At 51.4% G+C, this 14,610-nt stretch overlaps 1 protein-coding gene and 1 long non-coding RNA gene across 5 annotated transcripts in view; both read right to left on the reverse strand.

The window, feature by feature from the left end:
- Positions 1,975-8,295, reverse strand: LOC110407807. Of its 3 annotated transcripts, XR_002444040.1 has the most exons (4): positions 6,639-8,295; positions 5,729-5,853; positions 2,361-2,448; positions 1,975-2,066 (listed from the first exon to the last, which is right to left on the reverse strand). It is a non-coding gene; the product is annotated as an uncharacterized LOC110407807 (long non-coding RNA). The 3 variants fall into 3 exon arrangements; XR_002444039.1 differs by having other exon boundaries at positions 5,729-8,295; XR_002444041.1 differs by lacking the exons at positions 5,729-5,853; positions 6,639-8,295 and adding an exon at positions 4,660-5,722.
- The window catches only part of MNT (MAX network transcriptional repressor), a 64,141-nt gene continuing 61,278 nt past the window's right edge, over positions 11,748-14,610 (reverse strand). For both annotated transcript variants that reach the window (XM_021415870.1, XM_021415868.1), the window contains one exon: positions 11,748-13,196. In XM_021415870.1, coding sequence (XP_021271545.1) covers positions 12,481-13,196 — 716 coding nt within the window. In that variant the 3' untranslated portion in view covers positions 11,748-12,480. The remainder of the gene's footprint in view (positions 13,197-14,610) is intronic.

The following is a 14,610-nucleotide window of genomic DNA, read 5'->3' on the forward strand; positions in this document are numbered from 1 at the left end:
CACTGATCTGGGTCCATGGAAGAGCACATTTGTGGACTCAGTTCACAGACTAGAGCTTGAACAGGGAAGAGAAACGCATATGCAGATCCTGTTGCTAAAGCATTCATACTTATATTTAGCAAGTAAAATAAGATTAACAACTGGGAGAATAGCCTTCCAGTAAGAAACGCAGTAAAGATGAGCAGTGACGATCTAGCAGTGCTGGCTAGAAACATGAGTTAGCCTTTGCTGCCTAGCTCATCCTCTTGAGTGTTCATGGCCTACATGTGCCACAAACTTGCCCTCATTTTACTTTGCAAACTTACTTGGCAAGTACTCCCAGATGATAAATCTGCCTTATATAGTTCAGCTTAACACAGCTTGAGCACACAGAAACAGTTTCCTTGCTCGTGTTTGCAAATCCCACGCTGTTTGCATCTGTGCAGAGTCCCATAAAGTTCAGTTCCTACTTACAGAGCAGACACTGCAGAGCCTCGCCTCCTCCAGTTTATTTACTGCAGACTGCTAACCTCCTCCTCCCTGCTCTGCAGAGCCTTCTGGGAGGACTTCCCTCAGGATCCTGCAAACACAAACCAGGCATTTGTTAACTCAAGCAAGTCTTGGTACTTGCCAGATTAAGCAGTTTAAATTCTTGCACAGGATCCATTTTGCTGTCATCCTGTGCTGGGTTGTAGAGCCGACCTTGCACATGCCATGGCAGTTCTGTGCCTCTTCTTTTTGTGCTTGGCTGCATGCTTTCAGTAGCAGCATCTATTTTAACCCATCCTCAATAGAGAGCAAAAGTGACTTACAGTTAGCTGGGGCTCTGCCATGGAGCCGTCTATTGCTATCCTAGCACTTCATCACACTATATAAAATTTATCACCTGTACACTTACTACTTTCCCAGCATGTGTTGTCTTTAAGTGTATCTCTGTGTCAGCCAGAGAGAGGAAGGGAACAGTTTTTTAACCCATGGGATTAACTGTAGATTTCATGGATTGATGTGACCTGTGCTCCCAGAAAACTCAGTGACTTAGGGTCTGCACTTTAAGTACCCCTCCCTTTGCTACTGGAACCTCAGTGATTAAGTTTGAGTTTTTTTTCTTTTTAAAACATCATTCAGAGCAGGCTGGGTTACACAGCTTTGTTTCCATTGAGCCTCCCAGGTTGTCAACAAGAGCAGCTGTCAGCTCTGCTTTTGAGAAGTTCGTGTTATTTGGAGCAGCTCAGATGAACTTCTGAAATCTGATTTTAGCAAAATAGGTGTAGGGAATCAACGCATTCTGTCTGAAGATTTCAGTCTGGGTGGTACCTCCCCTCCTGTTAGCACACAAGTACCGAGCAGTTTCTCCTGCTTTTGCAATAGATGTGTAATGCCTTTAGGTCCCAATGAGCTGAGCGTTATTTGCACAGCAAAAGGAAGATATGATTCTAGAAATGTCTCCTGTGCTTAGTTCTCTTTTTATGACTGAAGAAGTAAAATAAAAATAATAAATAGTAGTCCAAAAGGAGGTTAAGGAAAAAAGAAAGGGCAGCGTGCTTTTTGACTCAATAATCAAGCCCTTAAACTGAACATAAGACAGGAGGGTAAAGAAAGAACAGAGCAGTTTGTCCCTGCCCTCAGCTCCACGCTCACAGCTGTCACTCAGGCGCTGGTCGAGGCCAGCACGTTTCACCACTGGTGCGGGCAGCGCCCTGCAGTCCCCGCTTGCTGTGGGGGAAGAAACCTGCTGCACTGCAGAGTCCCTAGCACCACGGTCACAAAACAGAAGCGAGAACAGGTGAGCCTACATAACTCTGAAAAAAGGCGCTGTGGAGGAGGAGGGTTGGAAGGAACCCCCCGTGTATAACAGTGCTAAAATCGTAACAGTGGGCACAGCAGGAGGAGGGAAGCTGTGACCGATGAGCTCCACTCCTCGCCCGCCACACGTCCGAGAGTCAGGGTGTGCTCAGGATGAGAAGCCAACAAGTTGTGCTGCCGGCACGCTCAGTCTGACCTCAGTGCTCTCAGAGCTGCGCCTCACGCCCTTTGTGGCCGGTGCACGGCTCCGCAAGGCCTCACCGCGCCTCAGCCTGAGCGCCCGCCTGCTCGGTGGAAGAGCAAAGTATTTGTTAGAAAATGATGAGCAAAAAAAGCCCTCCCATTCACAGAGCCTGAGGAAGTGATGTAAGAAATAAAACTGCACTATTTTTCTTTGTTGGGAATGTACTATACAAATCTATTTAAAAAAAATACTCCGCAAGATTTGTTGTATTTGTTACAATGTTCTGTCTAATTGTATTTTATGAATATTGTGTATTAACTTATTTTTGTCAAGAGCAGACTATTCTCTTTATTGCTCAATTACGTTTAAATGTAACATATAAATAAACACTTACTGTCAAGGCATTCTGTGGAAATCTTTGGAACCAGTTTCTCCCAAGGTACTTTCAGAGACAGAACGGGGAGCCCTCAGGAGCAGGCTGTCTGGAAAGAGAGCGGGATGCGTAATTAACATTTCTGCAATGAGCATGCAAGGGCTTTGCACGAAGCAGCATTTCTGAAGTAAACAGGTCAGTGCCAAACAGAGTGCTCATGGCTCTTAACGACTTCAAGCACAGATGTACGCTACACGCAGAGCCTGCCTACCCCCACCCCTCGCACCCAGAGCCTGCTGCCGCTGCGGCCTTGGAGGAGTGCGAACAGAAGCAGGCCTACGACAAGTGCTAAAAAATAAAAGTCCCAGCCTACAGTTCCAGGCTGGATCGTGCTGCAGCTAACATTAAACAAGTCTTCCAGGAGAGAGCCTCCCCCATCGCTCCCTGTTTGTCCTCCAGCCCCCCTAGAAGAATCCTGCTGCTCTCCTGTCCTGGAGCAGTGACTCTGCCCCTCCCAGCGCTCACCCCCTTGCTGCTCGTGCGCTGCCCTCAGGTTTTGCAGAGATTGCTCTTCCATGTTTTCAGGCAGCCCTCATTTGTGTCCCTGCTGGGAGCTCTGCCCGGAGGCGGTTCCTGAGGAGCAAAGGAGCACTCTCCCAATCTACTGGCTGTCAGAAGCCACAAGTATCAGTGCCTCTCTGTGCTGGAGTACATGCAGCAGTCCCTCAGCCATTGCTGAGCTGTTAATTGTGTATTGATCCTTATAAAAGAGCGTAAGCCCTTTATGGAATGCATCTGGTGACACGTTGGCTTAAACGACCTTCCAGTGCTAGTGTCCTCTGCCTTCATCTTGTTACTTTGCTTTCTTTTCTGCAGAGCCTTCTTAGTAGCAGCATCCCCTCACACACACCCCTTCTTCTCTGCAAGCTCTCAGAAAATTTGGAGCTAGATATTCTGACTCAGAATGCGATCCCTCAAAGCTGCAGAGTCCCTGCAGCAACACGAATTTATTTCAGCCAGATGCAGCATCCCAGTGAAGTTTCATCACCCTGAAATTCTCACTGCTACCCAGTGCCAGCAGAAAAACAAAAAGCCAACATGTCCCCTGCTCTCTGCTCTGTAACCCAGACACAGCCCCAGCAGTCTGCTTGGTTAGTTTTCATGTACTGTCTCCACTCATTCTGCCAAACACAGCAACTCAGGCCCTTACAGTTCAGGGCCACATCTCACAGCAGCCCACTAAATTAGTCCGAGGCCTGCCTTCCACCTTCAGGAGCTCTACCCCATCTGGAAACGCTATACGATCTCACAAGCAAAATTAAGAAACAAGCAAAAAACCCAAAGCAAAGCAATAAAAAACAAAGCCTCCTCCAGCTCACCAAGGCCCCTGACACTGCTGCCTTCAGAGGGCACACCTCCCCAGCAGCTGCCCAGCAGCACCACAGCCAGCCCTGGACGAGCTGCTCAGCACCAGCTGGGCCTCCAGAGCTTTGCTCCCTTCCCATGGGCTCCCAGCAGATCTGCCCTCCACCCCTCCCACACAGCTCCCCAAGATGACTCTGAGGATGCTGATGCTGGGGGTGTTCAGAGGCTTCGTGACTCCTTTTGCTCCACAAGCCCTCCCAGCCCCCCCGCCCTCTCAGTGCCCAGCTGCCTTTCACCACCAGCGGGCACAGTCCTGGTATCGCTCAGAACAGCAGCCCAGCACACAATTAGCCCAGGCAATTCAGCAGAAACAAGCAAATGGGAATGCTCCGAGCCTCAGCCCGCAGCCAAGCACTGCCACAGTGAACACCTCCCCTCCACGTCTTAGTCTTTTAAAATTCCTGGGAGTAAGAAAGCAATGAAATGAGCAACAATGAAAGAGCTGAGCACTGCCCCACCTGGCAGGCTGGCACCAAGGTACATGTGTGTGCAGCACACATGGCATGCATCACAACAGCACAGCCATGGCACTATGACATGGAAAAAAGAAAGCCCAGGCGGGTTCCAGCACACCTTCGCAATCTCATTTCCAAGATAATTAAGTTTAGTTTTAGGCCTTAGGTTTTTTATTTGTGTTTGATATATGCTTGGACATAACACTTGCTACCTCTCAGTGAGGCTTAATGAACTTACAAGCCCTGCACCATGCCCAGTTATTTGTTTTTGCCCCATCAGACACAGGTTCCACCTCCCTGGAACTTCTCCCCGTAACACGATGATGTGATGGAAGGTACGGCAATAACTGCGGGGTGGCAAAGTCCTTGGCTGCAGCAAATGATGACAAGCCCAAATGGAGCAGCCACGAACAGAGAAACAAAGAAAGAAATCTGCTTACCTTCAGAAGGCCTCAGGTACACAGAGATCTCCAGCAAGATCCCCTCACCTCCACTGCCAGCCATTAAATGAGGGCTGGGAAGGGGTGCATCCTGGCTCTTTCCCATCCGGTCACTCAGGGGCATTGACTGCAGCTGAGCTCCCCTGGGCTGGCCCTGCCTTCCCACCAGGTGCTCCATCACTGCTTCAGGCCGTGACTCAGCATTTCCACTACACCCCTGCACAACAGCCACACTGAAAAGTTCTTAGTGTGTCTTACCCCAAAACATGCCCCCCTCCTGTCTTTCATTCATTCATCCGAGCTTGCTAAGCTTACTGACCATTAGGTGGTATTCCTGGCAACCTCTGAAGGTGGGGACGGGGTGGACATGAAGAAGCCAAAATAATTCTTGAGAAATGCAGGTAGCATAAGATCTCCTCATAAGGTGCTGCTACTCAAAGGTCATGGCAATTGCAGCTGCTGGCCTCTGCAAGCCTACCCAAGCCTGCTGTCCACCCAGGTGTAGCTGAGGCAGCATCAGGTGGCACAGCTGAACAATCACCAGCACTACCACGACTTTGAATCCCACTGCATTTGCTTTTTCAGCCCAAAAAGCCATTGTTTCCATTTTCACTGTTTTACTCTGATCTACTGTAAGGTCTGACCAGCAAACCAATTATAAGCACTGAGATGAACAGTATCCTGCACATAAAGCACGTAGCCAAGAGAGAGGACAGGTCATTTCCATACCTATAAAAGCAAATTACTGGGATACCTTGACTATTTAACAGCACCTAATTAACCAAACTCAGTGCTGACTCCTCCTGGGGCTAGCAGGCAGGCTGAATAGCAGCATAACAATGTTTGAGCAAGAGGCCTTTATCAGCAGTTCAGAAATCAAACTGGGTATAATTAAGAGCACCTCAGAGGCAGGCAAGTAGGGTCGCAGATACCTTACAGCCTGCGAAAAACACAAGGGGCAGCTCTGCAGAGAACGAGGCCATGCCTCAGCATTAACCTGGACATACAAGGAGCAGGACACCTCCAAATCCATTCCCAGACACAAACACAGAAGCTTGGATGCACTCACCCACCCTGGCAGCTGCACACCGAGGCGTGATGTCGGCTCCAGCGCCCTCCAGCCGGGCAGTGCCAAGCCATGGCCACAGCACAAAGCACGAGCACACGTTCCCCCCAGCACAGCAGCTCACTCAGCTGCACGGAAAGGGAAAAAGTGCCCATGCTGATGTGCCATAGTCCTCCACACTCTGATTTGCAGAATGAAACACTTCTCACCAATGACTCCTGAAAGCCCAGGGAAAGCTAAAGGCACAGCTGCAGCAAATTACACAGCCGAGCTTGTTTAAGCAGCCCAGTTCCACCTGAGGACCACCCAGGGCTCCCCGCCCACGGATGCTGTAAAGGTCTGGACTGTACCACAGCTGTGGCCATGAGCCCAGGGGGCTGCTTTTCGAGCAGTGCAGCTGTGCCTGGAGGGGCTGTGCCCAGGCCATTCTCTGCCTCTGCTCTTCCTATGAATTCCTGCAGGAAGGGGGTTATGAAACTTCCTCCAGGATTTCAGCAGAGCGCAATGGCAGGGGATGGGGCACTGACACAGGCCTGCAGCTGCCACCACAGCTACTCAGATCCGGGCTTCACTTGCCCACTCGTGGCTTTGCCAGCACACTAAAGGAGCACCACACAACTGCTCCTGCAGAAAGGCCATGGTCCCTTGGCAGCACACTCAGCAGCAAATAGGTGTGAAAGGAAACCACACCTTGTGTCAGAGGCAGTGCTGAGCAGCCGGGGCAGCGCAGGCCCCTGCACTCAGTGCTGTGCCAGCCCCACTGCACGGATCCTGTCCCACCACCCCCTGGGATGCACCCAGAAGTGAAAGGATTGAGACACAGAGTGCAGGGAGCCAGAGCCTGAGAACACGTGCCCCACGTGCATACAAGGGGCCGAGCAATTGGAGCAGTGTGTGGCGTGACCTGGCTTACCTGGCTCAGACCGCGTTCCAGAGGCAAGGGACCCAGAAGGCTTTTCTGAAAACCCGAGACATCCAACTTTGCAGTCTGCAGGAGAGAGCATTCAAATCTGAGTTAGGTGAAGGGGCTCTAGCCAGGCTGCATTTCCAGTTCCTCATCTCACAGGCATGGATGCTGCAGATCCCCTCTCCTGGAGCACACCCAGCCCAAGGCACCAAAGCCACACGCGGTCACGGCGCTGACGGCATCGTTGGCCAACCTTCCCCATTCAACAGGCACAACATTTCAATCTTCCCAATCAATTAAAGCTGCTTTGCTGATAAATGTCCGGGTAATATCAATTTTCCAAGTTTTGATAAATTCTGGGGCCTGAAAGGAGCGCTTGCTCGCTGCCCAGCACAGCACGGACCCAGCTGGGAGCACGCAGCAGCAGCGCTGGGCTCAGCCTGGGGGCGGCGCCGGAGCCGCTGCCCAACTGCACGCGTCTGGAGAGAAAACACTGCCTTTGTAATTGGGAAGTGACAAAGGAAGTGAAATATCTGCATGCAGAGCACGAGGATGAAAATGCAGAATCCTGGTTCAGATTTCAGTCCATGTTTATTTCACAGTTTGTTATTTATTTCAGCAAGTGCTTATTACATGGATATTGTTCATGTTGGACACCTAAATTCTACAGCATGAAGAGCCGGTATAATACAGCTGAATAGTAAAAATGCAATACGTACAAAACTAGTTTTTTTCACGTAGCAGATGCATCCAAACACACACAAATCTTTACAGCCCAGGTTTCTCGTTATTTACTCTCTCAATAAACTGGGCCGCCTGCAGCTGCACGCACCTCTGACATCCGCCCCCGGCGCTTGGTAACTCGAGTGCCGGGTTATTGTCTTTGAGCTCCACGTATCACGGAGAGAAAGATGCCACGGCTGACTACACAACGAATTTCCCTTAACTCCAAACACCTGTTCCTAACAATGATGTTTGACGAAAGGAGCAAAACAAGTCTATAAATAAACAGCGTTATAATCAATTTCCAGAACGAGAACGAGGGATAGGATACGGGTCCGCAGTTTTCCTTCCCTAACGCCCATCTTACAGCGTTAGCGCAGAACCGAGCCGCCGCTCACAGGAGGGAAACGGGAGCGGAGCCGCAGCGCGTCCCCGCCGGGCGGAGCGCAAAGCGCGGCTGTAATTCCGCCGAGCGGGGCCCGCAGCCGCGCAGGAGTTGGGCCGCTCCGCGCCGTGAGCGCCGACCCCTGAGGACACGGGGCAGCGCCGGGAGCGCAGCAGAGCGAGCGCGGAGCGCAGCCGGGATCGCAGCCGCGCTCAGGGCCGGGCCTCACGCCGCCGAGCTCCGCCCCCTCCACAAACGCATCACCGAGGTTTTCAAAGGCCCCTGCCGCCCCCAACCAGGAACCGTTTCACGCTTCTGAGTGCAAACTCTTCACGCGGGACGCGGCTCGCCCCGAGCGGACACGGCAGCAAAAGCCGCGGCACCGCCCGCAGGCGCCTCGCGTTCTGTTCCCGTTTCTTTGTTCCCGCGGTACAGAGGGCCGCCTGCAGCTCAAGGCGAAGCGCCCGGCCCCGCACCCGAGCAGGACACAGCGCAGCGCGCCGCGGGATTCAGCTCCGCGCGCTCTTCTGGGACGCGGGGCGGGCAGGGCAGGGCAGGGCAGGGCAGGGCAGCGCTGGGCTGGGCTCCGCTCCTCCGGGGCCGCGCCCGGGGCAGACCCGGAGCTCCCGCGCTCCCCGGCGGGTGCCGTTCCCGGGCCTGCTGCCTGTAGCGGAGCGGCCGCCTCGCTTCCTGGCGCGGCGAAGCGCACGAGAAGCGTCGCCTCTCCCCGCCGGTTCCCCCGTTGCCCGGGCCCGTGGCAGCGCTGCCGCCCTCCCGCGCCCCGCACAGCCGCGGAGCGGCCCGGTCCGCCCGGATGCCGGCGGCAGCGCCCCGCCGTAGCCCCACGCGAAAACGATCCGCGTTCGCTTTGCGGTTTGCACGGCACGTGCGGCTCCGTCGAAGGGCGGAGCGGAGCGGGGCGGCGGCGCGGGCCCGAGCTCGGCTCGCGGTAGCGCCTCGCAGCGCCGCGGGCTGCACGCGGACACCGCCGCGGGCCGGCCCCGCTCCCGGCCGCAGACAGCGGAGCCGCCCTGCCCGCACCCGCGGTTGCTCCGCGCTTTCTGCCGGCGCGGCCCCGTGCGCGTTGCGGGATCGGCGCTGCTCGGGCCGGAGGCTCCGAGCTCACAGGGAGAAGCCCCGTTCTGTTCTTAACGTGGCGTGGGTAGCGGAAACTAATATTATTCAACAACAGAAGAGATTTCTTGTAAACTTCGCATTTATTGATTTTTTTTTTTGGGACAAATGAGATCTTCTGAATCCCCAAGTGTACACATATATTTATTTATATATAGCTTTCTCCATAGGGAAAACACATATATCAAAGGAGGAGAGACATTTCTAAAGTGCCCCTTGTTATACAGTACTGAACGTTTCTAAGAGCATTAGCACAAATCTGCGGTTTCTGAGCAGGAATGACAGCCGTGGGGAAAGGGCCGCGCCGTGCTCGTGTCCCCACAGAACAGAAAGGAGTTCTCCAACTTTAAAACACAAACCAAAGCAATGCAATGTTTCTCGCAGCCTTGCAGAAGGCAAAGAAGAGTGGCGCTGACCGCGGCACCCGCACGGGGCACGGGGCTGCCGGGCAGGGCCAGCACTACTGCGGGCGGAGCTCAGCACCGAGGAAGGGACGGGATGGAACCGAGTCACAGAACCAAGGGGAGCGGAAGGGACAGCACCACAGAGCCGGCGACACTGCCACCTCCGAACCGAGAGCGGGGAGGAGGGCAGCGCGGCCACATCCAGAGGGTAAAGGCCATTGAGTAATCCACCTGAAAGCTCGTCTGCCCGTAACAAATGGAACGGGAACCCTTCTCTCAGTCTGCACGTTTTACCGTGTAAAACTCTGGCGGTACTGTGCGCAATTTAATACGCCTGTGCCACTGCTAGTGAGCCAGTATCGGCTCTCTTGGGAGAAGAAGCCAATGGAATTAAGGTGGGAGTAAAGTTTTTCAATACAGGAAAGAAAGCCATCATGCAAAACTACGTATCAAAAGAGCAGGACAATCTGGTGCATGCTGCTACTGTGCCTCCCTGCCAACACCTGCACAGTGGGGTGCAGGGCTTCTCCTGCTGCTGCTGCTGCTTTGCTGTTGTGCTCACAGCAGCCACGCACTGCTGAGCTCCGGTTCCCAGTCTGGGCTTTTTCTCCTCCAAAAGCTCAGCCACTGTTGGCCAGAAATGAGGCTTCCTGCCTCCATTGTGTTATTTTGCATGGCTCTGTGAGTTGGAACAGCAAAGGAGAACAGCTGAAGGCCGCTTCCTCCTCCTCCAAACACAGCCGCAGAAGACAAAGCCACGCAGTTCCTCCTAAGAAAGGAGATGACCCTGTTGCAAGCATTCATTTTTCAGTACTCTCAGATGAAGAGTGACTATCCTGGCATCCACTGACCACCTCTAGAAATACCAGCTGAAGGTCCCGGTGGCACACAGAACACGGCTCTCTTGGCCAAGCACCTGAATGTACAAGGGAGACAGTGAAGACCTGGCAACTCTCGTTTCCCCAGAGCATTAATGGTGCACTGGAAGTGAGAAAGAACAACCTACTTAAACGTGTTTGAGACAAGGAAACCGTAGTTTCAGCCATTCTGCAGTAGGAACTGTGCTAACAGCACAGGCAAGAGCTTCCTCGGCCTGAGGATGCAAGAAAACAAATCAAAAAAACCCAAACAGTATTAACTACTGAGCAACTCAGGGCTTAACAAATACAGATTTGATGCAATTCTCAGCCATGTCTGCTCAGAAGGCACAATCACACTTGACTTCTGTATGTAGTAATTACCGCTGCCTCCAGCACAGTTTCAGCGATAGCACGGACAGTACAGAACCAGCAAGCTTTTTTCATTGTACCCCTGCCACTGGGTACCGCAGTCCACAGCCAGGCAACAGCCCTGCTGGAGCCTACAGGCCTGCTGGGCAGAATACAGACCAGGCTTTCCTGTGGAAGATCTCGACCCTAAAGCAGATTTAGCTGGCTAGCGCACTGCGTGGTCTCATGACTGCTGAAGCCTGTCTTACCTCCTCCTCTGAATGGGCGTCATTTCCAACGCGTGACCGGTTGGATGCTTGCAGGGAGCGTCCTCGTCCTGCCTCAAGGAGAACGTCCACTGGCTACAGCGGGGATTTTGCCTGCATCAAGGACTGCAGAGCTTTTGTTTTTAGAAAGAGGAAGATGGAAAAGAGATGATTAAGAGTAGTACTACATGCAAAATGGTGCAAGAACAGATAGATCATTAACAGTAGTACTATAGACAAAAGGGTGCACGGAGCAGAATATTCAGTCAGCAATAAAACACATCCAAAGCAGACCCCCCGGCAGGGACCAGCACGCAGTCAGCATCCCTCACCTCGTGACTCAGTGGGAGTTTGCCATTAGCTGCAACGAGATCTGACCTCACTACCAGAAGAGATGGAACAAGATAGTTACTTAGGATGCGGAGTTTCTTTGGTGCACGTCCCACTGCAGCCTGTAAGACACACTGTCAGGTTATGCATACTGAGCTCATACTGTTCTCCTACAAAAGACTAGATTTTTTTCCCCCAAAAAGAAAAAAGAAAGATATAAAAATCGCTTGCACTTTGGAAGATATCACATGCACGTTTATCACTTCCCTAATCCCTTGACTTCCACACTAAAGCGTGGTCTGTTCGGGAACAAACTAACAAAGAAAAGTAAACCATGCAGCAAATCAACTTAATTTCTGTTGGTCTTCTTGCCCCAAGTTCCACTGTATCAGGCCAGATAAACACACTGCAAGTCGCTAGCACGAAGTGTCTGCCTCTGCAAAAACAGAAACGAACCCAGAAAATCTAAGGCTTGGGACTGGCACGAGAAGTCCTGAAAGAGTTCTGCAAAATCAATTATTGCATTAGCAAAACCAAACCAAACAATAAACCCCCCAAAAACATCCAAACAAAACACTGTCATCCACTGAAATAATAAAAAAACAGACTTCTTTTTTTGACATAGCTATAAAAATCAAGTCATTTATAAAACTGCAACAAATAAGTCCGGTTGTGTATTCTTTTTCCTTTTATTAAACAGGACAGAGAACTTCCTTAAAATGCCATAACAAGTCACAGTGATTTTAGATGGTTTTTTGAAATGTAATATACTGATGGGAAATATCTTGAACAGAACTTGCCTTTTTTTTTGTCACTGTATATGTACCCTGGTCCACCAAACCATCTAACTTAAAGTTTCTTGTTTAGAGAGGACACTGTGTCTTCTTCCTCCAAAACTGAATTTTGACTAATAATCCTGCAAAATAATCAACCTTACAAAAGGCCTTCTTCAAATGTTATATTTATATATATATGTATATACATATATATACACACACATACACACATATATATAAATATAGACTTTTATGATTTTTTTTCCCATTCTACGCAACGTCTCAATAAAGAGATCAGCAGATTTATTCTACAAAGAAGCAACACATAAAAGGGGAAAATTAAAGTCTTAAGAACATCATAACCATATTTCACCGATTACACATAAAAGGAAAAAAAATCACCATGAACAACTGTCTTTGAAGTTTTCTCAGATTAACAAAACTCAAGTGCAGAGAGGCCCCTCTCTCGCCACGGCCAGGCCGGCTGCTGGGCGTGCAGGACGGGCCCACCCCGTGCCGCCGCTCTGCGCCTTCTGCACCCCCCCGCGGAGTCGGACGTGGTTGGAATGTACGGAGTTTAGGTAAGGTTCCCAACAGAGACTTCACCTTCGGACGATTCTCTCTAGGCCAGCTTCAGTGTGCTCACTGGGAATGATGGCATGGTTACCATAGTTACTGGATTTAGGACCGTTTGCCCAACTAACTGTGGGTGATGGACAACTTGGGTTCCTACCGCCGGCTTGGCCATCACCGCCTGCTGGCCAAGACTTGTGGTTCCGTTCACTTGCTGGTGAGAGATCGTGTGAGCGATGTGGCTCACCACGGGCTGGCTGACGGCCACGGGCTGAGGGTAGATGGGCAGCTGCTGGCCGAGGTGGGCCATGTGGTTGATGGTGGCCGGGTGCACAGTGATGTGGCCGATAGGCTGAGCAGCAGTGGTAAGTTGCACAGGGCTGGATGTGGAAGGTGCAATGTGAGCAATGTGCTTGGTCTGTGGACCCTGAATGACGTGGTTGACAGTCTGAATGACCGAAGCGTGGGTAGTGGCGGTGTGGGCAATAACAGTCGATTGCACTGTCGAAGCCGCCACGATGTGAGTCTGTGCTGGGACAATCGCCTGCGGCTGGACCAGTGCTTGTGTCTGGATGGAAGGCTGTGCGTGGGCTGGGGGTTGCTTCTGCTGGATAGACAGGTGCTGAGGCAGAACCGCCAGGTGATGGGAAGCAGCGTTCGAAGGGACGGCTTTCAGGAGCTCTGGGTGCTGGCGCTGGGCTAGTTTTGGTAATGAGTTCACGGGCCTGTCATCTTCCATGTCCTCATCCATGTTGTCTTCACCCTCTGGGAAAAGAACGAAAGGAAGAAACTCCCATAAAAAATAAAAAAGCAGAGCATGAACTGGGCTAACCGGCCTCTCCTAGAGGGCAGCACAAGCAGCAGAGGACGGCAGGAGGAGTCACTGAGCTGAGGGAGAGCAGCGCAGCACAGCACGCTCCACTCAGCTCTGCTAGAAAGAGGTGCTCACAATAGGCTGGCAGATCCCACTTGGCAGGCAAGAGAAGCAACTTGAGCTGAGGCAGACGGACAGAACCTGGACTGAGGAGTGCTCTCTGCACAAAGAGGAAAAGGATTTCTTTTCCTGCTAAGTTGTTCTATCAGTTGGAACTACTCCTAATGCTCTCAGAGCAGGAAGGAAACGCTGATGAAGAATCATGGCAGCAAGTTTACTGGTCTGGTTCTGGAAAAAAGAAGTCTCCATTCAGCCTACAAGTTAACGAGGCGATGCTGACCTTAAGGAGATTAGGATCATCAGCAGGGCAAACTGCACTGCCTGCTCTAAAGCCAGTCACGCAGTAGAGATTAAAAATCTCAGAAGATAGAGAAGCAGCAGGATAACCAGGGAAGACACTTCCCTTCTGCAATCTCTGTGGTCAGTAGCAGCTTGAAGAGATCATTTTCAGCAGAGGCCAGCTGGAAAAGTGAACAGCTGATGCTTCTATTTACAAAGCTCTCCCACTCTCAGCTTCCACCAGCTCACGCTTGGAGATGGTCTGGAGCGTGTTCAAAGGTGATGAGCCCAGTACAGGAATCTGAATGAACCAGAAAGCTCGGGTTTTCCCTGTCTGGGTACCTGCTGTGCCATCTGCAAATGATGCTGCACCACGAGCAAATGCCAGTGCCATTTTAAGGAACTGCTGCAAACAGTTATGAACTGCTACAGCCTTCCAATCTCAGGAAAGCAAAGGGCTGTCCATCCAACACTGCCTATTCTTCCTGCTGCAGGTCACTGCTACAAAGAAAAGCATGCACTCTCCTACCTCACAAAAACTTCTCACTGGGAACAGCATGCTTGATTTTCATTAGCATCATTTATGGTCGCTGTGAATCCTCATGCAACGTAAAGGCTCACTATGCTGGTCAAATGCTATGGTGACCTCTCCTGTACCAATTACTCCTTCTCCGTGTGGCCAAACACCTTCCTACCTCCGTGCACAAATACATCAGGACGCTTATACACTGTTCAGTTTTAATGAGCAGGGGTGCACAGCTGCGCAGGAGGGAAACTACATTCTGAAAGCAAGGAGCTTCATGAGAGATACCAGCAGATGGAATGCGCAAACCTGCACCTTGTCTTTACGTAACATTGTTGATGCATGATTTTCAGTGTACTTTACACAAGTACGTTGTTAGGCCACCATCACTGACTACAAAACACTCGAAATCCTTTTACTTAATTCTGAATGCAAAGCAACTG

This window comes from Numida meleagris, chromosome 18 (assembly GCF_002078875.1).
Source record: "Numida meleagris isolate 19003 breed g44 Domestic line chromosome 18, NumMel1.0, whole genome shotgun sequence".
Taxonomy (NCBI): Eukaryota; Metazoa; Chordata; class Aves; order Galliformes; family Numididae; genus Numida; species Numida meleagris.